Source organism: Lethenteron reissneri, chromosome 24 (assembly GCF_015708825.2).
Source record: "Lethenteron reissneri isolate LAM-NWPU_2019-01 chromosome 24, ASM1570882v1, whole genome shotgun sequence".
Lineage (NCBI taxonomy): Eukaryota > Metazoa > Chordata > Hyperoartia > Petromyzontiformes > Petromyzontidae > Lethenteron > Lethenteron reissneri.
Genome location: NC_083802.1, coordinates 8,406,322 through 8,433,976, shown reverse-complemented (window position 1 = coordinate 8,433,976; position 27,655 = coordinate 8,406,322). Strand labels below are relative to the sequence as shown.

The 27,655-nt window shown below is 44.8% G+C and overlaps 1 protein-coding gene across 8 annotated transcripts in view; it reads right to left on the bottom strand.

Annotated features, from left to right (window-relative positions):
• The window catches only part of LOC133346502 (receptor-type tyrosine-protein phosphatase delta-like), a 225,848-nt gene that overhangs the window by 78,072 nt on the left and 120,121 nt on the right, over positions 1-27,655 (bottom strand). For all 8 annotated transcript variants that reach the window (XM_061558121.1, XM_061558119.1, XM_061558125.1 and 5 more), the window contains exons 4-6: positions 24,471-24,612; positions 7,639-7,827; positions 6,344-6,352 (exon numbers count right to left, since the gene is read on the bottom strand). In XM_061558121.1, coding sequence (XP_061414105.1) covers positions 6,344-6,352; positions 7,639-7,827; positions 24,471-24,612 — 340 coding nt within the window. The remainder of the gene's footprint in view (positions 1-6,343; positions 6,353-7,638; positions 7,828-24,470; positions 24,613-27,655) is intronic.

Sequence of the window (27,655 nt, the reverse complement as noted above, 5' to 3'; positions counted from 1 at the left end):
ACACTATAAAAAATTCAGTTTGATATGTGACAATCGTTGCAGGGCATTACAAGGTATGGCTCTAGGGTGGACAATCAGGTCTACTGTAGTGTCCCCAGATGTAACTCAATCGCTTTATCTTCCAGGGCTGTTCTCCAACACAGGGACACGCATTGCTAGCTGCAAATGTTTAAATGTAAATGCATGACTTCAATACAATTGGGAAAATACAGAACAAACGGCTCAGTTAAATAATGTGTGGCTAAAACAAGGTGTTCATTCCAAGGTTTAGAAGCAATATTTGCTTAACGTCTCCAGGCCATTGTGAACCTCCTACAAGAGTCACCCAGTCAGTAAGACTTCAAGCCAGGACGCCAAAGTTGTTGCCTCATTATCTCCTAGAGCAGGGGTCGGCAACCAAAATAACAAGAAGAGCCATTTCTTTCCAATTCGGTACAAAATTCTGTATTTCAAGAGCCGCAATGCATCTGAGTACATACTGTACATACGTACATATCGTCAAGAAGCAGCCCGTAAAGAGCCGCATGCGGCTCCGGAGCCGTAGGTTGCCGACCCCTGTCCGAGAGCCATTACGAAGCTAACTTAATGAACCCCACTGCCAATGTGAACTCCCAGAGAGAAGTGCCGTCTCCATGATCAGTTCCAGAATCTGAGTGGTATTTGCCTCAAAGTTTCTGCCATGGCCATTATGAACCACCCAGCTGCACAGCCATATTGCAGGTGTGTGTGCGTGTGTGGTGTTGTGTTGTGACAGGGTGTGTGAAGACGGCCATGACATCGTGGCTGTTTTATTCATGGGTTTTCTACGAACATTCACATCAGCAGGAGAAGGGGTCTTTATATTATTGAATAGAAGCTGTCCACACACATACACGTACACATATACGCATACATTTATGAACTCACTCTTTATATATATATGTAAGGCCAGTACGGCTACTCGTGGCCTGGTTATTAATCGACGCGACGGGCACTGACAGGGTCGCGTAAGGATAGCACGGGACCTAAGCGGTCGTAAATAATAATTGAGAATGGGACAGACAGGCCCAGATGAGGAGGTGAGAGAGTGTTCGGGAAAAAGGGCGTAGCCGGGTCGAGGAGAGGATAAAAGCCGGCGTGGAACAGGGCTCTGGGCTGCTGTGGGGGAATCAATAAACTGTCATCGCCGTCGTCATCTTGGAGCGGGTTGTCTTCATCATCTTGGATCGGGCACCTTGTAGTCTTGGAGGCTAGAGTTAATATTGTTTCTGTGACTACTACGCGTCCGCTCCTGTGTAGCCAGCCAACTACATAGGGAGCGTCGCGTAGAGTCACAGAAATTACCCAACTGTATATAGTCAACTCGCGGTTACTCGTTAAATTATCAGTGAGTCGGCGGACTTTATTCACAAAAAATATACATATAACTGAACAATACAGTGTCTCTGAGAGCTACATTACACATACATGTGTAGTGACATCGGGGAGGCCCAAGAGGGCCGTGGCGTGCGATGTCCCTACATCGCGGTCAGCACCGAGTGGGTTGCTGTGTGAGGCCGGCTCTAGCACAGCACGGCGTGCGATGCACCGTCATCGCGGACACCCAGTAGGCGAGTGTAGTACCAGCCCTAGCGGGGCTTGGTGAGCGCTGGGATAGTGCGGGCACCACGCATGGCGTGCAGTGCGGGCTCCCACAAGGGAGAGCGGGAAAGTGTCAGCCCAGGGGCAGGGTTGCCCCGGGCCATGGCACTCTGGTTGACCCCGTAGACACGTGATATGGAGTGTCCACAGAGAGGGCCCCAGGTGAGGGGGGGGGGCTAGGGGGCGATCACGTGTCCGGGGAGAGTTCTCAAGAGCTCTCGAGAGGGAGCTAGAACGCTCGAGAAGACGGGCGGGGCCAAGGGCGGAGCGGCCCCGACCCGGGGGGATATAAGGCGGGTCCCTGAGAGGGACCGGGGTCGCTGCATTCTACAAGCTGGAGCTCCACGTCTACAAGCTGGAAGCTCCACGTCTACAAGCTGGAAGCTCTACGTCCTACGAGGCATCAACACGTTGTCGGGGACTCGAGTGAGGGTCTGACCCTTTGTAGCTGTAACTCCTACGTATAGAGTAGTTAGCTGGGTGGTCACCACCCTAGGCTGTATCTGGTGAAGGGGCAGTTACCCCTTTGTGTTAACGGGTTGATGTTACAATAAAAGTGTTGCCTCTAAAGAACAACGTCTGCGACTCAGTTGGACTCACTACACATGCATGGTACTGTATATACGTATGTACATTTATAATAATTTATGTATAGGTACAGATATAAGTGGATGGCATATGCATGCAACTGTAAACACACAAGAATATATTGTTTTGCCTTAGATGTGTTCATGGGAAGCGCTGGTGCAGTGGTGCAAAGACCGTGCTATGAACCCATAGATAACTCCAGTGCAAGTGGTATGTGAACCATTAAACGAGTACCTGGTATGGTGCGTAAATATAAGTGGAAAGAAAGGTGGCCTGATGTGATGCTAGACATACTATGATATTAAAATATCCTCACTACCAGCACTTCCACAACAACACCTTTCCCAACAAAAGGTGTGTAAGGCTAATGAGGAAATATTTGTATTATAAGGGTACGTTAATTATTCATTTGTAAAAAATACGTACAGCAATGGCCACTATATGCAGAGCACATGTACAAATGCAGAGATGATAAACATTCCTAGCATGCATTTCTCAATGCTGCTTCACGCATTTTTAAACCTTTATTCCACTTTATCATGTGTCCACGTTTCTGATCTACGGCACAGCAGGAAATATGTACGGATTGCAAGCTTTCTTCGTGAACCACACTGGTGCCTTGCTTTCATAGCAAATTTTAGTTTTCCAAAAGTCTCCATCCTGCTCTTGTGTGCTTCTTTATTTCATAATTTTGATCCAAAAACAAACTTCAATATTTGCCAAAGATATGTTATTGTATTTTCCACGAAGATTCCTCTGACAATGTATTTTTTGTTTAGAAAACTGCACGTGATTTTTGTTTCATATTTTACATTGAACGTTACATGTGAAGTCTTTCAAATATATTCTATAGTTTATTTCTATTGGGTGCAAATCTGTGGTGTTTAATATTCTATCCATTTATGTTCATGCCTTCATTTTTCCAATCCGATTTTGTGATAACATCTTCTAATCTTGCTGTAAATATACTTATTTAAATGTTGTAGATACATTTGCCTGCTATCACGCATATCAGTAATTCACAAACGTCACAGGGAGGCAAGACGGAGAGTTGAATAGTGGAGGCCAAACATCAATGTAAACAAGCTGGATTTAAATATAACGTTTTTCTATCAATGACCACATAATATTAACAATATGATTCTCCAAGAAAACATAACTGAATTCGAAATACCATTATGCCTGGCTTTATGTAGACTCTGAAATTACATTTGATTCAATCGAAGCGAATTCATAAATTACAGCTGAAACAATCCAATCCCTATAATAATTTAGAAATTATCAAACCACTGTATTTAGAAAAATGAACAGCTACACTGATGTGGCATTTAGAATACAGCAAAAATACTAATCAGAAGAAGCAAAAATACCAATCAGAAGAAGATCAGGGGATATGTTCTCATATAGCATTTGAAACATTACAGTGTCTCCCTGCTCAAATGTGGGTGGTGGTTCCTTTGGCAGTCCTAAACTTTTGGTGAAAATTCCACATTCCCATAGCAGTGGCCAATCTCTCAAAAGGATGACCAATGTTTATTTCCAACAAACTGGAACTAATTTCATTGACCAATGGAGTACAGTGGGTTAAAGGACCCCCACCAACTGGGATTTGAAAGGTATGACAGTTCCACTCAACAACTACAATTCATCAAGTTCAAGATGTCATTATTGCCAAGGCCAGCAATGGCACCACATCTTATTATCACTGCCAGACCTCACAACTGTTGCACACTTAACACCTGGCCTCCAAGGCCCACTCTTACAAACTCATCACCACTGCCATCTGGCTATAGGTCTTCCCCTTTGTTGCTGACATCTGGATGCCATTGCAATGCTTGTTTCAGCAACATGTCCTGTTTCGTTTATCACAACCTCCTCTTCGTAATCACGAATACAAATGCTCTCATGCCACGTTCTGCGCTGAAGTTCTACGTTTTTTGCCTTAACCTCCACATACATCTGCAATCAAATTCCATACGCTTATTTTATTGTTGATTTAAATCACGTTCTTCGATGTGTACAGTAACAAAGGCATTACTCCAGGCTCGAACACCCATCTCTTATTAACAAAGTTGACCCCTCTACTCCTTAAAGTGGTCTAAGTAATTAATCACACCCAATCCTGCTAATGCAATGTATTTCTGGATATTCTATCATAGCACTTTGGAGGCAAGGGATGGTGCATCGTGTAGATTTCTGAAGTTCCCATATGTGCTGAACTACAAGTTGGGCAGTAGATGGTAGTAAAGCAAGTAGGTTCGTAAATCCATCTATTCAGACCTTTGGGTGTTATCCCCCGGTATGCGTCTGCATTTTCTCTGGGGATTACATTTCCTTTGACACGCAAAACACTCATTAAAATGTATGTAGTCACACACACGAGAAAGAGTAAAGGGACTGATATTTTCCTGGACAAATACACTACATTATTACATTATAAACGTGCAAAAGCATACTCGTATTTAAAAAATACACGCATGCACACGTGCACATACGTGTACACACAGAGTTTAAATCCCTTGTGATTGTACAGACTGCTAAAGCTGCACTTCAAACAAGAACCTCCCCTCATCACTATTTAATGCTGAATGTGTGCCCTTTGAAGTGATCAGTCTCAACCACTCATCCAGTCGTCGTTACTTGCATTTTTCATGTGTCGGGGCTACACCACAACCCAAGCCCCGGCACAGGAATAGCTGATTAAAACTTTTCTTTTATGTAATAAAAAAAACACACATATTTACATTAAATAGTTTTCATCATAAATTGTTTAAGATCATTTATAATACAATTAATTAATTAACTCTGGTACACGTTGGTAACTTTGAAAGTCAAATTGTTTTTCATACTCAATTGCCATTTTAGAAACATAAGAAAATAATTCTCACGACGTTTCGGCCACAACGCAAGCAGCCGTCCTCAGGTGAAAACCAGGTCTGTCGGGGAGACAGCGTCTGAATGAAACAGCACACGAGCTTGGAGCATATATTATGCCATTTTAGATTCAGCCCATAATCGTCATCAGCACCATCAACCCCCTAAGCTAATGGCATGACTAGTAGTCTCACTCTGTAGGAAGTCAACACTGCTCGCGCGATGGACAGACTGGTCCCTGCTATAGAAATGTCGACTTTGAGCACCACCACACACTCCAATGAGCAGGTGATACGCTGTGCATGTGGCTTGGACATTTCCATAATTACTTTAATTATTTATCAATTCCTGTCAAATCTGATATTTAGTAAAGCACCCTTACGTGATACATGGCGTCATAAAAATAAGGATGAGAAAATATACAAGAACTAAAACATTAGAATGGGTAAATATTTATATAGTTTATTTCTCTAAACACCGCTGTCGAGGAACGCCTATACTGTGATTGGTTCACAATGAGTCACGTACCAATTCCCCTGTGCACTTTTCCCATAAAAGGAGGCAACTTATGTGGGGTAGGCATAGTATTATGGGTTGAGGATGGGGACAGGGGTGCTAGTAGAGTTATGGGTATGGTTAAGTGTAGTAGGGGTAGAGTGGGTAGGGGGAGGACTCAAATGGAGTGGGATAGAAGATGAAAGGTGAAGAGGGTGGGTAGGAGTAGGTTCTGTAAGGATGATGGCATGGGTAGCAGTGGAAATTACGTGTGGAGGTAAGAGTAGGGCACAATAGTAGAGGGTTACGGGTAAGGCCGTTGGATATGGGAGGTAGGCTTATGGGTGGGTGTAGGGTCCGTGTGCAGAGTGGTAAAGCTAGGGGTAGGTTCTATGTGTAGGGGATAGGGGTAGGGTTAGTGGTGGGATTATGGATAAGGGTAAGGCCCACGTGCAAGGTGCTATAGTTTGAACAGGGTTCATGGCAATGTGTGTGTAGTTGAAGGATCGATAAGAGTAGGTCCTGTGTGGAAGGGGAATAGGGACAGGGTTAGAGGTCATATATGGGAGGTGAGGGGTGCAATCAGGGCTGTTCCCTGGCTCACTTGGGAAGGGTCCACCAAGATTTCAAGTGGTCTCGTGTGCATGTGTGTACGTGCATATCTGTGTTTGCATGTGTGTTTGAGGTGTGTCTGTGCCTGTGGGTGTCTATACATGCACGTGTGAATTTGTGCAAGTGTGTATGTTTGTGTGTAAAATGAACTCACCAAAAGACTCTGAGGGCCCGGCCAAACAGTGTGGAGGAGAAATAGGCAAGAACCAAACAGGACACACATTAGGTTACACTTGACATGTGGTAAAACGCACACAGTTTCAACACACAGGAACTCTGTCACAGCCAAGTATGAACCCTCAGAGAGAATGAGACACCCAGACCCAGCACTTGAACTGAGGACCTGAGGTTGCTGGCTCAGTATGTCTAGCACAGTAATCTTCAGCCCTCTGTAATAGAGAGGTGCCAAGCAAAATGGTTCACACACAGGTTCTCAGCATTGGTAGCTGATAGCCATTTATGAATCTACGAGAGTGACACCCAACCCCAGGGCTCAAACTCAACTCACGCAGTGCCTCTGACATGGCTATTATGAAACTGGCATGGTCATTATGAATTCCGGATACCATACCCCACGGCTTATACATGTGACATCAGAGGTGTTTATCCAACATCGTCATTGTAAACTCTGCGAGAGAGCGTGCCACTATACTCAGGTATCCCTGATACATATTTTCTTGGGTTAGATCAGTTAAATATAAATGTGTCGTTAAACCCACCACCACTCCACACAGCCATTAGTAAGGTTTATCACGTACACAAAACGTGCCAAATTAGTTACTACTTTAGCACACCAGTTTGTTGGAGAGTAGACCCATATTTACAATTCGAGTACGACATTTACAGGTATCCAACCCATGTCCTCAGATGCTGGCTCACTGTCTGATTTATGCATGTTCATAGTAGCTTCTCGTTTACAGCTGCCTGCTACTCATCACATATAACTTATTTACAAAGACACAGATTCCCATATCGCCACAGGCTGCTGGAGAAAGTATTGTTCGTAAACATCTATTAAGACCGGCACGGCGCACAAGGGGTGCTGTAGGCAGCACCACACCAAGCCGCCTTTGTCAGCCCAGTGCTGATGTTCACTCACTCGACTAGGTACTCGTTTAAGGCCGAGTCGACCTAGCTTCACAGTGTACATATCAATCATTGCAGCCTCCTGGCAGACTAATGCTCCAGGTCACTTTTTCAAATGAGACGTTCATGGTCTCTTGAGTTCTCACCTGATTTAACAAAATAAACTTGCAATCGAACTCGCACTAGATTACACCCAGGACAAGATCAGATATTTGCCACTGATGTGAATTGTGGCCGGGAATCGAACTCAGGTCGAAAGGTGCACAGCCCAATGCGCGAATCATTATGCCACCACTCCACAAGACCCTCACAGGCAAAGAGAGTACCACCTGGGCATAGGCGTGAACCCAGGATGAGCCTCACCTGAGCGAAGCTGCTTGATGCGGCCTTGGTTATAGCCAGTGTCGACGGGCAGCAAATCCTTGTACCAGGTGATCTCCGGGTCTGGTGTGCCGCTCACAACACACAGCATGGTGGCCAGGCGGGTACGCTCCACCACACGCAGCACAGGGCCATTGTCAATTACAGGAAAGCCCATCGGTAGTTGGTCCTCTGTGGATAAAGCAGCAACAGCAGAAGCAACAGAATCAGCAGTAGTAGCAGAAGCAGCAGAGTTGGAAGTTAACGATGCATCATAATAATAATATAGTAATGTATCCGTACAGGCGTCGCTGAGTCTCAAGACTGTTTTACAGAAGGGTTGTGCACTGAAATTCACTGGCGGAGCCTGCGGGGGGGGGGGGGGTAGCACGTGCCCCCCCAAAATTCCTAATTTCGATCGGATCATTGGGGTTTATTAGTAATAAATTGAGAATTTGCGACCCCCAGTGCCACTGTGTAGCATATTATTACGTGCCAGGGACTCTGAGATGATAGGACAATAGTCTGAGTCCATAATTGGCAATAAGTAACGGCAAAGCAGTTATAAGTGACTCACAGAATTGTGCACAGTTGCGTATACAGTCCACGACTTCCCTGAAGGCATTCACCTTCAGCGAGCACGATGCCGATCACACAACGCGGTTCGAATTCGACCCTCGATCGATGGCTGCGCCATCGCCGCACACGCGTCGAATTAAAAGCAAGGGACAAGTCCTTACTTACTAACAACTCCTCTAACATTTCTCATTGCTGGAGGGGTTGCCCCCCTACCTGAAAATCCTGGCTCCGCCATTGGATAATTTTACCTCCGATTCGCACGGTTGGCTACGTACGTTGCATACATACTCTTAAAGAGTGTTTTGCTTTGTGTGGTAGGGAACTGGAGTACACTAGGCACATTATAGGATAGTGGCTAAATGTCTGCACAGACAAGTTCATAAACACACTTGCTAGACTATATTTCCTGACCATCTCACAGCCCAGTAGGTTTTAGGAGTTTAACAATTGTGTAGAATTTGTGCCACCATGCCCAAATCTAGAGCAGAAGTGGCTCAGAGAGTAGATAATGGCCATGTCAGACACTGGATCAGACACAATGGGTTTGAAACTGGGTATCAGCCACCCATAATTAAACTGGATTCTTAAGTACAGCAAGTTGATGGCATCAGCCAGGTCACTGGTGACTGCACAAACCAAACCCAGTTCTGAGGACTTGGGATTTTGTTTTCATTTACATGCAGGCATTAATTGTCGGGCATATAATGGGTGTTGTATCCCTAGTATGAGCAAGAGGCTATTGAATGGACTTCAGGAGTACTGAATTTGTATGATGTCCAGGGGTCCTTATCTGACATTTTGTGATATTACAGAGGTTATAAATGGAAAAAAAACAAATCACAACCTGAAGCCGATAGCCCAAATGGAATATAATTGGGTAGAAAATCACCAATGCCACCAAACATATCACCAGAACCACAACTAGTGATATATATGTGTGACGAGACACCACCTCAAACCTGGGTTCTCCCCCTGTCCTCGAACAGGGTAAGAACCAGTACTCTCAACTCCGTGTCCACCACACTTAAACACCACAGTTGCCTGCACACTCAAAACCACTGCACAATAATCACCAACATCTTACTACCCCTTAGCACAGTGGTTCTCAACCGAGGGGTACGTTGACCCCTGGGGGTACGTGGCAATGTCCTAAGGGGATAACGTGAGATGATATATAAACGTGTGAAATTATATCATACAAGAGAGTAATTGGTGAATAATCATGTATGTATCTGCCAATATAAAATAAATAATTTGTTTGAATCCATATGGTAACCTAGAACGATATAAAAGACCTTTCTAAGCTCATTGATAGTAAAAAATGTGGTTTCCAAGAGTAAACAGCGAGCAGCGAACAAATGACGTTATGAATGCAGAGCGTTTGTTGGGTTTTTTTTTATTCGCTTGCAGTTACAAGCTAGTTACGAGATCTCACAAAATGGACAACTGGTTAAGTATTGATGTTCATTATTCATACATTTATTTCTCAGAACCATGTCGGGTCAGGCAAGGGGGTACTCGGTTCAAACAAATGAGAACCACTGCCTTAGCATATCAAATACGCATCAATCCACAATCCACACCCATGTTTTACTATAAACACCTCAAATGCACACAAATCAGTAAACGTGCTCTACTCACCCCCTGACCCGATAACATGGAACAATTGTTAATTAAACTGCCTGCTGTGTGTGGCTGGAACCCTGATGTTTGACAGATTAAGGGGGGGAAGCAGGTGTTAAAGGGATGTGTAATTACTGTGGGAAAATTAGCAGACAGCACGTATACACTGAAGTTAATGGCGGTGGAGGTGTAACCTTATTCACGTGGAGAACAAAGGGGGCAGCAAAGGTGAAGACGAGTTGGAGCTCAGGGCCAGTGCGTGCTGTACTGGACTGTGTGGCAACATCAATAAGCAGACAATAACCTCCTTCATTTCTGTCCTTTCAGAATACAATTTTCAAGTATTATTGACACATCCCATCATCCACGAGGCCTTCTGGGAGTGCATCATTTTACCGACGATGGTTCAATACAAGCAAAGTCTGGACTGGTTTTCACATTCAGTGTCTCATCGGCAAACCCAGGCTTGCTTGAACCGATGCTGGCCAATGCAAGATGCAGTTCATCAGCAGATACCATACACGAACGAGGCATAATGTTTGCTCATTTATATTGTGACCTATATTCTCCACAACAACGCTCTTGATTATTTTGTATACAGTTAGAGGTAATTGAGAGTGTGAAAATCCTGTTGTTTGATCGTGTTTAGTTCAAGTCAAAATATAAATTTCATGAGATGAATTTATATTATTTTTGTCTATAAAAGTAATATTGAACATGACGTCTCTTTATAACTTTGTGAGAGACTGAGTGTACCTGATAACAGGAGATGGCTGTCACATCGACGAGCACCAACAACCAACATTTGCCACTAAGTGGCAGTGACGTCACAACCAGCACCAATAGACAAAGATCCCCCATATAGCCTGTAACTGACTTGCAGCGAGTGCTGTTGACGAGCACCTATGAAGGCCGGCACGGCACATGAGGGGGTGGGTGGCCAGGACCACAGACATTCATTGAGACGGGTCCAGGTTTCGCAAGCATATAGAAGGGAGGCCATAACTGTGGCCTATAAGACCTGGAGCATTGTATGCAGCGATAGATCAGGTAGCTTCCACACAGCGTTACGCAGCCAATGAAAAGATGCTGCTCGGCTGATTCTGAGTGAGACTTCTGCTGCTAAACCGGAACTAGATAACTGGTGTTGTCACTGGTGTTAGCCGTGAGTGGGAATCAAACCCAGGTCGCCAAGTTCGTAGCGAAGCGCGCTAACCCCTACACTACCGCTCCCCACAGATAAAATACACACACCCTCATACACATATAATCCCAAGCCAACAATAGAATAACTTTACTGAATGAAACAAACTTACTGCGATACCCACACACACATACACCCATACACTCAAATATACACGCACTCATATACCCTAACCCCACAACACACGCACTCTGCCACACCCATATACACAAACATACCCATAGAAACTCAAACACTAATTGCCACACACACTGTATACACGAATACATTGCACGACACACACTCATAAACACACAGCCATTTAAACACGCTCATACACAAACACAACTATATGCCCACACACACAGCCATAGAAACGCACTCGCTCACTCATTCACAGACATCACTGTCAGCCACTATATCTCTTTCTGCCTGAAACCTATCCCATGGTGGGACCATCCCAAGGTCACAAAATGAGTGAGCACCTCTTACAAGGTCTCACAGCACTGGTGAGAGAGGGGGGGGGGCGAATGGAGAGGTTGGTGTGTAGGCTTGTAATGATAATAAAGGATTAAATTAAAGAATAAACAATAAAAATGTTTTCAAGCCAGTGTTAAAATAAAGAAAATAACCCTCTGTGCCCTGACTTTTGAGCCACCCTGTATCTGTATATATAAACTACATGCAGGTGTGTGTCTACTTGTACGTGCGTGCATTCTGTGCTGTGTAGTAATGTGTAACTGTAAATTAGATCCTAAGCCAGGAGTAGAAATTCCTCATTCCCATGGCGAGGGTCAGTCTATCGACAGTACAACAGCCACTGCTGATTTTACTTAATGCTGCTGCTCATTTGATCAACCAGTCATGATGATGATGATTAGGCAAGTAACAATTGAACCTTATGGCGGTACCTCGGGGTACCATAGTACCCCGGCTCTCGCATAATGTCTGTGATGCATTCATTTTTAGTCTGTTGATGGTCGGCGATGCGGCAATCGACTCATCTCGACGAGCTGTACACAATGCACCACTACGGTGCATACGCGAGCATTCAGGGTTTCAGCGCAATCGTCCTCGCTGCGTTTCGACATCGCGGAGCGGCGCTGATTTCAGGATTGATTGGTACCCCTGTCGCGGAGTTAAGTACACCCCTGGAAAAAATATTGTCCCAGAAATCAAATATTTAATCTTGATTTGAAGCTTTCGTGACTGCAGAAATCCATACTCTTTGCTTCTTTCGGTAAAGTCACGCCGGTCAAGTCACGTAGGTAGAAAATACTTATTCTTCTACCTACGTGACTTTACCGAAAGAATCAAAGAGCATAAAATATTTTATTGCCTCAGCCATAAGGATCAATTGACATCCCCCTTTGGTGAGTCCATTAACTGTTACAATAAATGGTCATGTTTCCCATGTCTCTATACAATTCCCCATTTTCTCTGTCTCGTTTGGTCAATTGTCTGCTTATTTAGCATAAATGTAACATAAGTTTCTAATTTGCAAACATTGTAAAGAATCAACACTCGCATGCACAATTGAATGCATGTATTATTAACGAGGCATCGATTTTAATTGATAAATCGATGCCTCATTAAGTGTCTAATGATGATGATAATGGGCTAAGTGAATCCTTGATTGGGATTTAAATCATGACCTTCTGATTGCGAGTCCATATCGACATCCAGCGCGATACATCACTTATTGTGCGCATTCAGATTACCATTACTTTGCATTCGCCAGTTGATTACTTAATACGATAACTTTCATCTTTAAAAGCTGCAAAGGATTCTGAAATTAAGAGAGAAACCACTGTGTCAGCAACTTGGGTTAATGTGACAGCAGCAGCCGATGTGTATAGATCATGCCGCAAATACTTAAGTCACAGCACAGTGCTGGTAATTGAGAGATTAAATCAACCTAATTTACATTAATTTATTAATCATAATTGATTCTCACACGCACAATTTGATGCACGTAACGTAAGCGTAGTATAATTCACGAGCCCTTCGGCAATCCGCCTCCCCAAGCTCTACTTCACCAAGCTGGCCCAGTGCGGGTTGGGGGAAGGTTAGTGAAGGAAGGGGGGGGGTTAGTGAAGGAAGAGGGGGGGGAGTGGTGGCCACGATCGGTGAACTCGCCAATGATGCTAGCCTCGTCCAGGAATCCAACTTCGGTTAGCAGGTTGATACCACAGTTTGCTAGCAATGGGCCACAGCTCCATTTGCGAGCATAATCTACCTAGCTGAATAAGTCCAGGTATCACAAGAGTCAGAGGTTTGCGAGTTTAAATTACTTTCAAGAGAGAGACGTGGTCAATCATACTTTTTTGATTTATAAATCAAGTAACACTTTGTAGGAAACCCATCGTGGTTGTCCTATGAAACTACACCACTAGCTGGGACCGGGAGTAGAGATGAGCAGTGCCTCACTTGAGACACTGTAATTCATAGAGGTAGTCAGATTACGTAACGTTTTTTACATTGAGAGTGGAGTAAAATAAAACTCAGCTCTTCCTCACTGCAACACCCCCCAAAAAATACCAAGTGGTAAAATCAAGACAAGAAATAGATTTTGGAAACATACTCCAGCCCTAAAACATGGTAAATCATCGAAATGGCAACAGCATGAATGAATACAGCTGTAGTGACATCCCCGATGTCATTGTATGGTGCCGGCCCGGGAGGGCCGTGGCGTGCGATGTTCCTACGTCGCGGACAGCATAATTTATGCATTGTCTTTGAAACTGATTAGTCCACACCAGAGAAAGCTTTCTTTGGAGCATAGTCTCAAAAGGTGTTAGACCAGAGGATGCCAAAAAGCCTTCAGTTTCAAAGATAATGCATATATTATCATGTTTTTTGTTTGCATTCTGACCACACGTATTGTGGTTAATGCAGACATGATTCCTTGTAAAAGGTTTCAGTTTCGTGTTTTATCATCTTAACACCTGTTTTTTGCCAGAAACAAGGGGAAACCTTATTCTCATATTTTGGTACTGGCAATCTGAGGCAAAGGTCAAAGCCGGTGTCTTCTTCGGACCACAGATAAAGTAGAGCCTGGAGTGCAATGAATTTCTCAAGAAGCTCACTAGTAAGGAGAAATAGGCTGGGAACAGCTTTGTCACAGTGGTTCGTGGCTTCCTGGGCAATCACAAGGTCGAAAACTATGTTGAGCTGGTTGAGACTCTGGTGAAGAACTACGGCACAATGGGCTGTAGGATGTCCCTCAAAGTCCATATCCTTGATGCTCATCTTGATAAATTAAACGAGAACATGGTAGTGTACTCAGAGGAGCAAGGCGAGCGCTTCCACCAGGATATACTGGACTTTGAACACCACTACCAAGGACAGTATAACGAGAACATGATGGGAGACTACATTTGTGGGCTGATTCGTGAAAGCATTTTGTATTACTTTAGTATAAATACATGTTAGTTTATTTTGTTTTTTTCTAACTTTATGTGAACGAAAAGACACCAATTTGCCCGTTTTCTTATTGAAAATAGGTAAATTTTAAAACATCACTGTCCTGGTCACAAAATAAAAGTTTGTGGGGAATAATAGCCATTTTCTGTACTTTTGAGACATACGCAATTAGGAAATAACACTTGCTACTCAGGAACAAAAATTGTGTTACATCGTGTATTCACAATAATCCGATGAGTGCCTTTGCCTCTGTAAGCCAGAGACAACAATCCTCCATACTCAGTGTCTGAGCGTGCCTTTACCTGGGTGTCTAGCCATACATATCCTGAGATAGTCTGTCTGACTCGCCGAGTAATAAGCAATAATTCATGAATTTTACTTCACAATCAACAAACGCAACTGTACTCACACACACAGGGACACGTACAGGAAGATGCATACACATGCACACACGCAGATACACAATCGAGGGTAAATGCACATGCACTCATATAGGCAGACACACACACGAGCACACATAGATACAGAAATGCACAAACACACACATGCGTACTCACACACAGATGCACACAGACACACATATTGCACCCACGCATACATGCATACATAGCCACACTCTTGAACACATACACACAAGAGTGCAAAGGAACGAACATGCATACCAAATAAAGACAAATATACCCCGGATAGCCATAACAGACTGCTGGGAGAAGTGCTATTAGCGAGCACCTATGAAAGCCGGCACGGCAAAAGAGAGAGTGGGTGGCCAGCACCACGCCTGGCCACCTTTGTCTCCCCAGTGGTGATGTTTACACACCACACCAGGTACCCATTTGAGGCCGAGTCGACCTGGGGAGGCCCAGGACTGGTTCCAATAATCGTTACTGATGTTGGCCATGAGAAAGAATTGAACTCAGGTCGCTGGGTTCTTAGCTCACCCCACTAACCACTACACTACTGCATGTATACAAAGACACATGCACGCATATGAACGTACAGAGAACGAAATAAGGGACCCCCTTCGAAGTCTCCTCAATAAAATTGGGATGCTGTCCCTTAACGGAATGAATCGTCTGCGGGGTAGGGGGGAAACGGAGAAAAACATAAAAAAAAATGCTTGTGGCGAGACTGAGTCTGCAGTGTAATTGGTGTTGGACCAAGACCTGGGATAAAGAACAGCGACAATAAAACACAAAAAAAAAACACAAAATGGCTCAACCCCCTCCCTCCTATAGCAAGATTGGAGCCATGGGGATGAAAATACATCAGTCTGAACACACGCAGAGTGGTGTGGTTATTTTAGCGTGTGGCTGGTGGATTTTTAAGGAAGTCTCTGAAGGGGGGTTGCGTAATGGGAGGGGTACCTTAATGGATGTGAGTGTGTGTAGGTGTGTGTGTATGTGTGCCTGTGTTGATGGCCTCAAGGTGCACATGGCCTGGCACAAGCGTCGTGGTAAAGTCACCGCCACTTAGTGGCGAATGGCGGTTGTTGTTGTTGTGTTGATGTGTGTGCGCGTCGGTTATGCGAGTGGTTTATCATTGCACTGTGATACAAATGCAGTGCCATAAGTTCGATTCCCAGCCACAACTAACATGTGGTGGAGTGTGAGAAAATCACCAGTGGGGAAACAAAGGTTAGAATCATGTAGCCCTCATGCTTAGGCACCTTAAAACACCTAGGGCAATCCAGGTTTGATTGTGTGAGGAGCTGACAACTCACAACTGGAAGGCGAATAACAGTGCAATCCCAGAGGCAACGAAACAAGAACATGTTAGGGATGGCAGACCGGCAGAAGTGAGAATTGCAAGCAGCAAAAGTGGGATCGGTGGAGCACGCTACAAGAGGCACAAAGTCACCATGAAATACAAAGACAAAGATCCCCCGTATAGCCTTAATAGACTGTAGGGGCAAGTGCTGTTAGCGAGCACCTATGAAGGCCAGAACGGTACACGAGGGGGTGGGGTGGCCAGCACCACGCCCGACCGCCTTTGTCTCCCTAGTGGCAATGTTTACACACCGCACCGGATACTCATTTGAGGCTGAGTCGACTTAGGGGAGGCCCGGGACCGGTTTAGATAATCGTCACTGGTGTTTGCCGTGAGCGGGAATCGAACCCGGGTCGCCAGGTTCGTAGTGTAGCGCGCTAACCGCTACACTACCGCTCCCCACAACCATGAAATACAGACACAGAGAGACAGACACTGAGAATGGCAGAGACACAGGAAGTCCATGAAAGTAGAAGAGGGACATGAATAGAAACATTGAGAGATGGAAAGAGAAAGACACACACAGATGGAGATAGAGAAAGATAGTCTGACTCTTGAGTAACACGGAGAAAGACAGACCGATTTTGGCACAGACTTATCAATGGAGGCATTGCCACTTCATCGATAAGAATGATTGCGTTCACTCAGGATTTTTTTCTCCCTGGTTTTAGTGAACGCAGCGCCCAGGTAAAAAATGTAGAGGACACCTGTTTTTACTGGTGTGTGCAATTGAGTGGAAAATCAGCGGTAGTCATCCTACAGAAGACCCCCCCCCCCCCCCCCAACTAAACAAAATGTGGATGTTCCACATCAGGACCGGCAATGGATATAAGAACCGTTCCACCATGCTCGTTTTGGCAGAGAGTGTCTCCCCGCTCGCGGGGACAGCGGGGAGACACTCATCTCACATCCCCACGATGGAGGCAGCAGCAGCAGCGCCATTGCGTAATCTCTATCGTGTAATCTATATACAATTTAAAATGTAAACTCAACTTTTTCTGCTTACCGCCATTGTTTGCCTTGATGTTGATGGCTTCGTGCCTTTTGCGCGAGAGCTTTTGTGTTGACTTAAGTACCGTTTATTGAACAAAAATCTTGTTCGTAAAATCAATTCGGTGGATAGAAATTATACAAAACTGCACATCTTTTCAAAAACTCGTATCCTGTTCCCAAACCAAAATAACAATATACATGCTCTTTACAATGTATATTTTTTTCATATTAAGGAAGCAGAAAATTGGACAAGCACTCCATTTTAAAAATTCCATCCAAACACAATACATGAATAATCCATACATGTAGTTACCATGAAAACAATTCACATTAATTACAGTGCACAAACAACAGTGGGTTGTTATAAGGTGTAACCTATACAATAAAACTCCTGAATATATGTAGCTAGGCTACAATTCCTAAGTTAACCAAAATGATCCACAATAGAGGTTTTTTGGGTTAGATCGCGTAAATATATAAATGTGTCGTTAAAACCCGCCACCACCCGACACAGCCCACTAGTAAGGGTTGTCACGTAAATAGAACATGACAATTCGTCACTCGTACAGCACACCGGTGTGTTGGAGAGCCAAGCCACAACATTTACGATCTGAGTACGACGTTTCGCCAGTAATTACAACTAGCTTCATCAGGCGACAGCCAGATTTGTGGAGAAGTCTAACTATTTCGTTCCTTATATAGAGGCGGAGATGTGGTGACCACGCTTCTGCGCTTTTGGGCCAAAGTGGGGGGGGGGGGGGGGGGTGTTTAATTACTGAGGCAACGTACATTATGCATCATGCGAGCCCTCTGAACTTGTCCTTCCTGTCTATTGTGTGTATTAAAATAGCCGTACCAACGGTAATCCCTATTGAAGTACGCTGCCCTTTGTAGGCATGCATTTAAACCATGTATTATTTGATGATTCGCTTCCACGCAGCACTAAGGCGGTAGCTATCCGAACGGTGAAAGTTATTTTAATTTCTTTAAATTTCGATTCTCTAATTAGTCTTGGCCAGTAGTAGCTAGTTTTGCACAGAACTTCAACATTATCAAAATGAATTGAGTGTCCTTATTGGCACGCGTGTTCTGCTACTACTAACAGTTGTATTTGGGAGAATTTAATATTTCTCTGATATTCTTTTAGTCTCGTGCTGATCATCCGTCCTGTTTGCCCAACATAACATTTACCACACGTGCAGTTAATCCTGTACACACCTTCTGTAGCAATTGTTTTAATGTGTAGAGTATGCAGGCTGAGAGAAACAGAAGAAAGCAAAGTGTTCACAGCAAATTCCACCGCATCCCCACCCCCTACAAAACGGCACTCTCTCACCTCCAACCCGAGCCCTCGTTACGAGAGAAAAAGGATCCTTGTATCAAGGAGAAATGGGGGGCAGGAGAGGAAAGGAGAAGGGAGGGTAGAGGAGGGGACAAGACGCCCATAACGTCTCCAAATAAAATCTCACATTACCCCCACCACCCCCACCACCCCCACGCCTCATGCCAAAGAGGCTAGGATTCCTTGGGCTCTCACAAAAGCACAGGGCAGCTTCATTTACAAGGGGAGACGATAGCTTCTGCATGTTTTTTTAAAATATTGATTTGAGGCTAAGCAGATCTAGGGGTTGGACAGTTGGTGCCATGACTCGCTCGCCTGCCGCCAAGACGGATACCCCTGGGAGCGATGATTAGACCCCCACCGCTGGTGACAGATTAATGTACACTGGGCGGATATTGTCAGTATTCAAAGTCCACATTGTTAATCCCGATTAAGGCAGTATAAGGATGATAATCCTTAATATATAATTCGTATAATTCTTAAGTCTAATAATGATTAGACTTGTGACTGGTGTCGATCTCAGGTGATTCATAACAATCATGTATTAGACACTAAGCTAACCCATCCAAGGTCGAGGATTCAAACCTTGACGCACATTTAAATGTTAAGAGTTAACTGATTCAAATTGCAGCAATTTCACATATTCTTCGGCAAATTATATTTTATCAGAGCAATTGTTGCCTCAAAATGGCCAAGTCGGACACAATGACTAACTCCTTCGAGGTTCAAGCCATGAGTCTGCTTCTTTTGATTTTATTAATGTCATAACGGCTGTCGGAGACTTAAACAGCACTTCAGATCATGGGTTTGAGTACTGGGTCTGAATGGATATCTCTTTGTTAAGGGGTTTATGAGCATTGCACACAATGATTCAGCACTGGGTCGAGGTTTTTCTCTCTCTCTCTCTGGGGGTTCACAATGGCCGTATTAGACACTCAGTCAGTTCAACCAAAGCCATGGGTTCAAGCCCTGGAGTTGGGTGTCTGTGTGTGGTCCTCAAAAAGGGCTCATAATGGCTGTCACAGACACTGAACCAGTGCCACCCAGATCCTGGTTTGAGCCCTGGGTCTCGCTGATTCCCTCCTGGGACGTTTCCGTATATCCCTTTCCGGCCGGGGTGTCCTATGTTTCTGGATTCTGGCTCCACACACCCGCAATCGACGTGCCAAATAAGTGGCTTTATAAATGGGCTCAGGTGACACGGTAGCTACAGGAGATGGGGGGGGGAGAGGTGGATTGTGTCAATCCCTCGTTCTCAGCAGGAGCCAGTCACATTTACGGGTGATCGAACAACATACATACACATGCAAACTCACGCTCACATATTCTTAGGTTTTTTCGGTAAAGTCACGTAGGTAAAAAATTTAAATTAATAAAAGTAAAAGAAAATGCAGAGAAGCGCAACCTCACACAGACCCCTAAGGTTAAAATGCAGTCATGGGTAATAAGTTGATTGGATTCAAATTGGATGTCATTCCATGAGTAGAATAGTCTGTGCAGTTTAACAGATGGTTTTAATGAAGTGCAGCAGCATTTATTGTCTTACAGAATGTGTGGAGAGAGAGCAGGAGGAAGAGTAAGAGAGACACCCGGCCTGATGACTTGAGCCAAATATTTGTGACACGACCAGTATCAACCCAATGAGAGAAGACGAGAGATACCCAACCATTGAGCTCAAGTCCACGGTCTTTGGAGCAGAGGTCGCAACCGGGTACCCAATATCCGTACCCTACCCGATACCCGGCTACCCATACCCAACCGGGTACGGGTAGCCGTTTGCGACCCTGGTGCGGCCGGATACGGGTACGGGTAAGGAATCAAAACCCGTTTGCGACCTCTGCTTTGGAGGTGTTGCCTAAATGCCTGACATGGCCATTATGAACCCTTTAAGAGACACCGAGTCACAAGGGTCGAACCCAAGACCTCATAGGTTCTCGTTCAACGTTTGACAAAGCCAGGATGAACCATCTGAGAAAGAGAGAGGTGTCCAGCCCGAGGGCTTGAACCCAGTATTTCTGTGGAGCTTGCTCAGTGTCTCCAAGATGGTAATTATCCACAGCCAAATGCCCAAGAAACACTCGTTACAATAACCACCAGGAGGAAAATACAGAAAGTTTTACGTGAAACTGCTCTAATGTGAATCAATGAAGATACAATTCAATTTACTTTTATTGGTGGCAATGCATCATTTATGAAGTTATGCAAAGATCAGTTCAATCTTACTACATGACATGTAACATTTGTAGAAATAAATATCTGTTTGTTTTATTATAGTTTAGCCTCAGTCTACCTTTGGCGATTTTATAAATGTGTAGTGACATTGGGGATGTCACTGTATGGTGCCGGCCCTAGAGGGCCATGGCGTGCGATGTACTCACATCGCGGACAGCATCGTGTGTGTTCGAGCACGGCTTGCGATGCACTGTCATCGCATACACCCCGTAGGTGGGTGTAGTACCAGCCCTAGCGGGGCTTGGTGAGCGCTGGGATAGCGTGGGCACCACGCATGGCGTGTGGTGCGGCTCCCACTAGAGGGAGCGGGAGAGTGTCAGCCCAGGGACAGGGTTGCCCCGGGCCATGGCACTCTGGTTGACCCCGTAGACACGTGATCCGGAGTGTCCAAAGGGAGGCCCCCAGGTGGGGGGGCTAGGGGGTGATCACGTGTCCGGGGAGAGGGAGCTGGAACGCTCTCGAAGGTGGACGGGGCTAAGGGCGGAGCCGACCCCGACCCGGGAGGATATAAGGTGGGTCCCTGAGAGGGACCGGGGTTGCTACGTTCTACAAGCTGGCAGCTCCACGTTCTACATCTGAAGAGGCACCAGCACGTGGCCCGGGACCCGAGTCCGGGTGCGGTCCGTCGTAGCCCTAACTCCTGTATGGTGGTGTAGTTAGCTGGGTGGTCACCACCCTAGGCTGTATCTGGTAAAGGGGCAGCTACTCCTTTGTATATACGTGTTGTGTAATAAATGTGTTGTCTCTGGAGAAGAACGTCTGCGACTCAGTTGGACTCACTAGAAATGTTTAAGTACGGTATTGAAATATCAATGTGTGTGAGGGGGAAGAAATAGTGCAGTGGGTAGCACATTGCGCTGTGAACCCAGTTACCCGAGTTCAATTCCCGCTCATGACCAACAGTGACGAATATCTGAACTTGTACTGGGCCTCCCCAATGGTAACTCAGCCTTAAAGGAGTACTTGGTGTGGTGTGTAAACATCAGCACTGAGGAGACAAAGAGTGCGGTGTTGGTGACCCACTCCCTAGTGTGCCATGCCAGCCTTCATAGGTGCTCACAATGATGAAAATAGAATAGGCATTACCGTCCCTGGCAATAGCACAGGTGTTAAAATGTTGACATCAAATAGACACCTATTATTCTTTCATATGGACACTTACAAAACACTCACTGATTAACAATGTTTTTTTACAGGAGATTCTTGCTTTGCCAAACTACAAATTGGTCAGCTGATTATCCTCATCGCACACACACATCCATATATACAGTTGCAAATGAGAGTTTTAGTCTGGTTGAAGGGGCTAGCAAACCCTCCACCTTACAATTAATTACCAGAGGATCGGAGAATGTGATGGAGGTCTCGAGGGGGCAGGCATGAACGACGTTCACTGGGAAAACCCTGTTTGGTGGAGCCAGGTGACTGGAACCCCCCTCGGGGAGCCTCCAGAAACACCGTTCTTTCATAGGCGCATTGACACAACACCTTGGGTACATGTCAGGTCAAATCAACATCTGCAGGGTGGAACAGCGAATGTGAGCCTATGTCGTTGACACCAGCACCTGTTGTGGAGCTAATCTAGCCATTGCCCATCGGATTGTCTGTAAGATGCGCCTGCCATTCTAAGATTCCATTCAATTTACAATAGGCCAGTATTAGCTGTTGAAAATTGTGAAAATGTGATCATCACCTGCAACTGGGATTGGTATCTGGTCTTCCACCTGATGCTGAGGGGAAATGAGTGAGGTTCACGAATCTGGTTCGTGCAGCTGCTATGGCAGCACTGGGTACCTAGTCCAGACCCCTGCCCCCCAGAAACCATGGCTGATAAAGTATTTCAGCTTGGCGACAGAACGCAACGGGCTCATTTTCACAATCTACCATATCCCACGTCCAAGAATGAGGCGGCTTATTGCATCGTCCTTTTGGAGATTTGAAAAGCCATTTAGCGCTGCCATGATAAGCGGTGGTTGCGGGGGGTTGCTGAAATGGGAACAGTGTCAGTCGCCCAGGATCACAAACCACTCAATTTGATCAAAACAGTTATTTGCAGCAACTATCCTCATTACCATACTTAAAATGAATAAACGTGATGAGGGGAAAGGGGAAATCCCTCGGCCCCAACATCATGGTGCAAGGGTGGGAAGCTGGCCCCTTCTATGGTTTCACAGGTTATATGAAGTAGAGAGCCCCTGTAAGTGGCTTAATGATGTGTCATCTGCTGTAGAGGTGTGTAAACTGCCAGGCAGGGATGACCTTCCATGCGCATCGCTAAGGGAGGATGACAATTGTGTGTAGGCTGCCTTACACAACATCATAACTTCTTGCACAACGTGAACATTTCTGCACAACGCGAACATTTCTGGAAGAATGTCCTGGTGGTCTCCCCCTTTTTAGAAGGGGAACAGCACTGACTGTTAAAACCACTGAGGGATCTCCCTTGTTAACATCCCAGAAAAGATATATGTAAGGATTATTAAAGATTGTCTTCCCAGGCACACTGAGAAGCTTACAGAACTCCAGTGTGGTTTTAGGCAGCGGCAGTTCTGCAGAGACACACTATTCTCTGTCAATTTGCTACTGCAAAGGTGTAGGCAATTTTAACATGACCTACACCTCTGTTGTATTGATCTAGTTAAGGCTTCTGATACCAACAAGAGGCTAGAGTTTGGTGCCCTATGATTGTGCACAAGTCCTGTAAAACTACTTGGCTGGGAGTCAAAGGCATTCCTGGTAACCTTGGGGTGCAACAGGGATGTACTCTAGCTCCTGGGCTATTTAACATATATATTTTTTTACCACAGATAAAGATTCCCATCATGGCATGTGTGTGTATCTAAGCAATGCATTTGCATTTGTCTATTATGCATGAAACAATAAATCAGTTCTTCTGGTCACCAAATATGCATAGCATCATGTGTGTAAGAATTAATTATTTACGAATCGTGCAACTTAAGCTCCATTGAAATAAAAAATTCTTACATTTAGGCTAATAGAGTGAATGATGCAACAATTGAGACAGAAGATATTGACAAAACTGATTCTTGTATGGAATGATGACCCCAAAATCATGACAATTTGCCAAACTGCGGGAGTGGGGCATCATTGCAAGCCTAGTATCGATAGGTGTATGTGTGTTTTCACCTCTGTAAATGTGAGGTGTGTATGTATGTATGTATGTATAAGAGGTTCAGTAAAAAAGTGAGTGTAATTTATTTGTTGCAATTGAAGGAATGATAGAAATTGCGCTTAAGATTATTATTATTGTCATCTCTATCTCCTCCAACACCTTGTGTGCATGTAGTCACGTGGTATAACAGGACAATCACGTGAGCAGGCCCTGTCAGTGTGAGTTTGGCACCTTCTCATTTATACTTGAGAAAGAACAATGACACAACGTGAAATTGTTGTGCTAAAGTGAAAAAGCTCTCCTCCGTAACGCTCCCCATCTTACAAGGCGCCCACACAGAGAATGTAATGAGTTTTGATAGGAACTCATTTTTAAGAAGGACATGAAAGCAAACGTGAAGAGGCAGCTTAAAGAAATCTCAGCTTAAGACTTCCACGACTGATGCCATGAGCTACGTGATTTTTGGCAACAATGCATGCATGAGGAATGAGACTACTTTGAAGGCGCCCCATGACGCGTTTAACGTGTCTTTGTAGGTCGACAAGTGGCATGTGTGTCACCTCTGTAGACGGTGAGTGTGGCAGAGGCTGTTGCCACTCCGACCCCGTTGGAGGCTGTACACTCGTACTCCCCCTCGTCGCGAGGGGTTCTCAGTGGCTGAATCCGGAGCACGGAGCCTGAACCATCCTCAAACTCCGTCACCTGCGTAATCACAATGACCACTCATTTACAGCTAAACGACTCACAAGCACAAAGCCTGCGTCATTGTTAAACTCCGGTCACCTGCACAACCACAATGAAAAGCACTAAACTACAACGAAAACATAACATGATGGAAACTGAGTCTTCCACAAACTCCATCAGCTGAGCAACCACATCCACAACAACAATCAAGCTACAAACACCAAATTGTACCAAACACTAAACTCACAGCTTGGGGTCTGCTTCATCCTCAAATTTACTTCACCTGGAAAGCCACAACAACTGTGACAAACGCCAACCAAACCACAACAGCAACAATGAAACAAGTAAATACATGGATAGAGACATACATTGAAACTACACGACTAAATTACAACTACTAAACGACAGCAAAGCACACCAGACACAGGCAGTCAAACTCTGTCACCTGGCAACCACAACCACACAAACCACACAAAACAACTACTACAACAGGTAAATTTCAATACAGGAACTATCGAGACATAATCAGATTACAACTAAATAACAATCAAACAGTTAAACAAGTAAACAAATTGACGCTACAACTTAAATGAAATGACCAAAACAAACAATTCTACAAGCTAGGAAGCCAGGACATATAGGGTATCTCAATTTTGATTGAGAATTCTTAGTAAAACACAAAAGCATCTACAAACTAATACACGTGCACAAATATAAATACTGTACAAACTCATTCAGTGTTGTTGGGTTGGAAGTGGTGGCATAGTGGTTGGCGTTCTTCACTATGAACCCGGCGATCTGAGTTCGATTCAGGGCCATCGTTAAACCATCACTAAACTAAAACTATGTTCTATTTTACCAGGTAAGTGTTGCACACTCGAAATGAAGGACGTGGGCAGGTGCTCCAAATCGAGGGCAAGCACATTTATTTATTGTGGTTAATATTAATCTTGTGAAGAACAGCACCGTCACTCTGTAAAATGCAACAGCGCGTGTTACACGCAGCAATTCTTCCGAGTCGCCATTAACCATGTGGCTGGTTTACACGTGCGGTTATTCATTAACCCTGCCAGCCACCTACAGGCCCGACTCAGTCATCACGTGCTGCTACACGTGCTGCTGTACACACATGCTGCTGTACACACATGCTGCTGTACACACATGCTGCTGTACACACATGCTGCTGTACACACATGCATTGATGCACTGCACAGCACATCAGGACCTTCACAGAACCACACTTTACTCCCTTGCTGCACAAGGACATAATTAAAAGAGCGATCCATTCCTAATGTGCCACATAAGGTCCACTGAGCGAGATAACTCTTTTTCAGACACGACCTGACCACAAATGATTACTCAACGAAGTGGCGAATCATGTAGAAATGTATATTCTGGACTACGACGTTTCGATCGAAACGTCGTAGTTTTTTGCTATTTTCTTTAAACCTATCTACATGACTTTACCGAAAGACCCAAGAATATGAATTCCTGCAGTCATGAAAGCTTTAAGTCAATGTAGAAATGTATATCAGCCAAATACACTAAACGCATGTTTCTACATGTGGAGGGAAAAACCGGAGGACCCGGAGAAAATTCCACACAACCATGAGTCAGGTTCGGAATTGAACCCACGACCTCCTGCATACCGGGTGAGGGAGAATGTCGCCACCATGGTGCCTAATAGCAGCGAGTGATATTGGAACCAGTGGTGCCCCCCCCCCCCCCCGTTCACCAACCCGCACTTACCAGTTTTATGAAATACCTGTATGGTCAAACATCTCCCCAAACGAAAACGTGTGGGGAGACTTTCCTCAAGCAGTGGAATGTTAACAGGGTTTGACACAACAACCCGCGTGTTAAAAAGGAGCGAAGCCACCCTCTCTGGTGAGTCGGACGTACTGCATTCTGTGTCGGTGGATGAGGTCTTTACTGGGTGTGCATGTACTAACACTCCTACAGTATTGTACATGGGCTGAGGCGAATAAACCGTGTTTTATAATAAGCTCACCGAACCGATACACACTAATTGGCCTGGCATGCAGCATAACGTTAACATAGAAAAAAATGTCTTACATTCATGAATTGCCAATCATGCCCCAAAACTATAAAGGTTAGAATATTCTTTATTGGTAAACTCTCTGGTAGGGTTTGTAGCAATTAATTGGAGGGTTTTGTAGTTTTATTGAAAAAATGTGAAGCGTCCTTGGACAGATGAACACAATATTTCCCAGGCATATCCACACATATCCTATCAGGGTCCTTAAAACCACCAAGGCATAACAAAACAACTGCAACAAAACAGAACAAGGACCAGGCCGGCAGTCTTCGAATACATCACCTTGGCAATCTCAAAGAAACAACAACCAAATGGCAGGTATCGAACTTAATAACTGAACAGCAATCACTCAAACTACTAAGCATCCAAACAACACGAAACCATCTGAACTATGTAAACAAATAAAATGATGCAACGTCTGGTTATTGGAATACCCTTAAATAGGGCTCCTCCTTCGAGGCACCACCTTGGTGCCCTCGGCTGCCCAAGGACTCATTGGTCGTGTCCCCACTCTCACCTGTCATCCCCTGAACTCGTTCCCCTTGTGTCCTGCTCTTCTATCGAGTCTTAAGATGCTTTTTTGGATTAGATGCATATTAATTGTATTTCTTGTTGCTGTTGTGTTTTTTCCTCCTCAGCTGATCCGTGCCTATTGTAATGCCAATCGCCGACAGCGTACGCTCAATCCCGACAGGCGTGTGCCTAATTCTATCAGCAAGTCGTGTTCAGGGACACGCGCGTCTCTCCTTCCACTCCGCTGGAAAACCTTATCAGCTGTGACACCTAACATCTTTCTGGATACTGCTGACTGAGTATGCATGACTGAAGGGCCCTCATTCTGAGCCTCACCCGAGCCACCATTTCAGTTGTCGTGAATCGCGTGCCTGGGTAGGAACGAGAAGAATCTGGTTAATGCAGCCTGTTACGAGTCCGTCTGCTTGCCTTCTATTGAATTAACGTCCCCTTTTCTACTGGCAGAAAACGACACCTCGGTATTTCAGC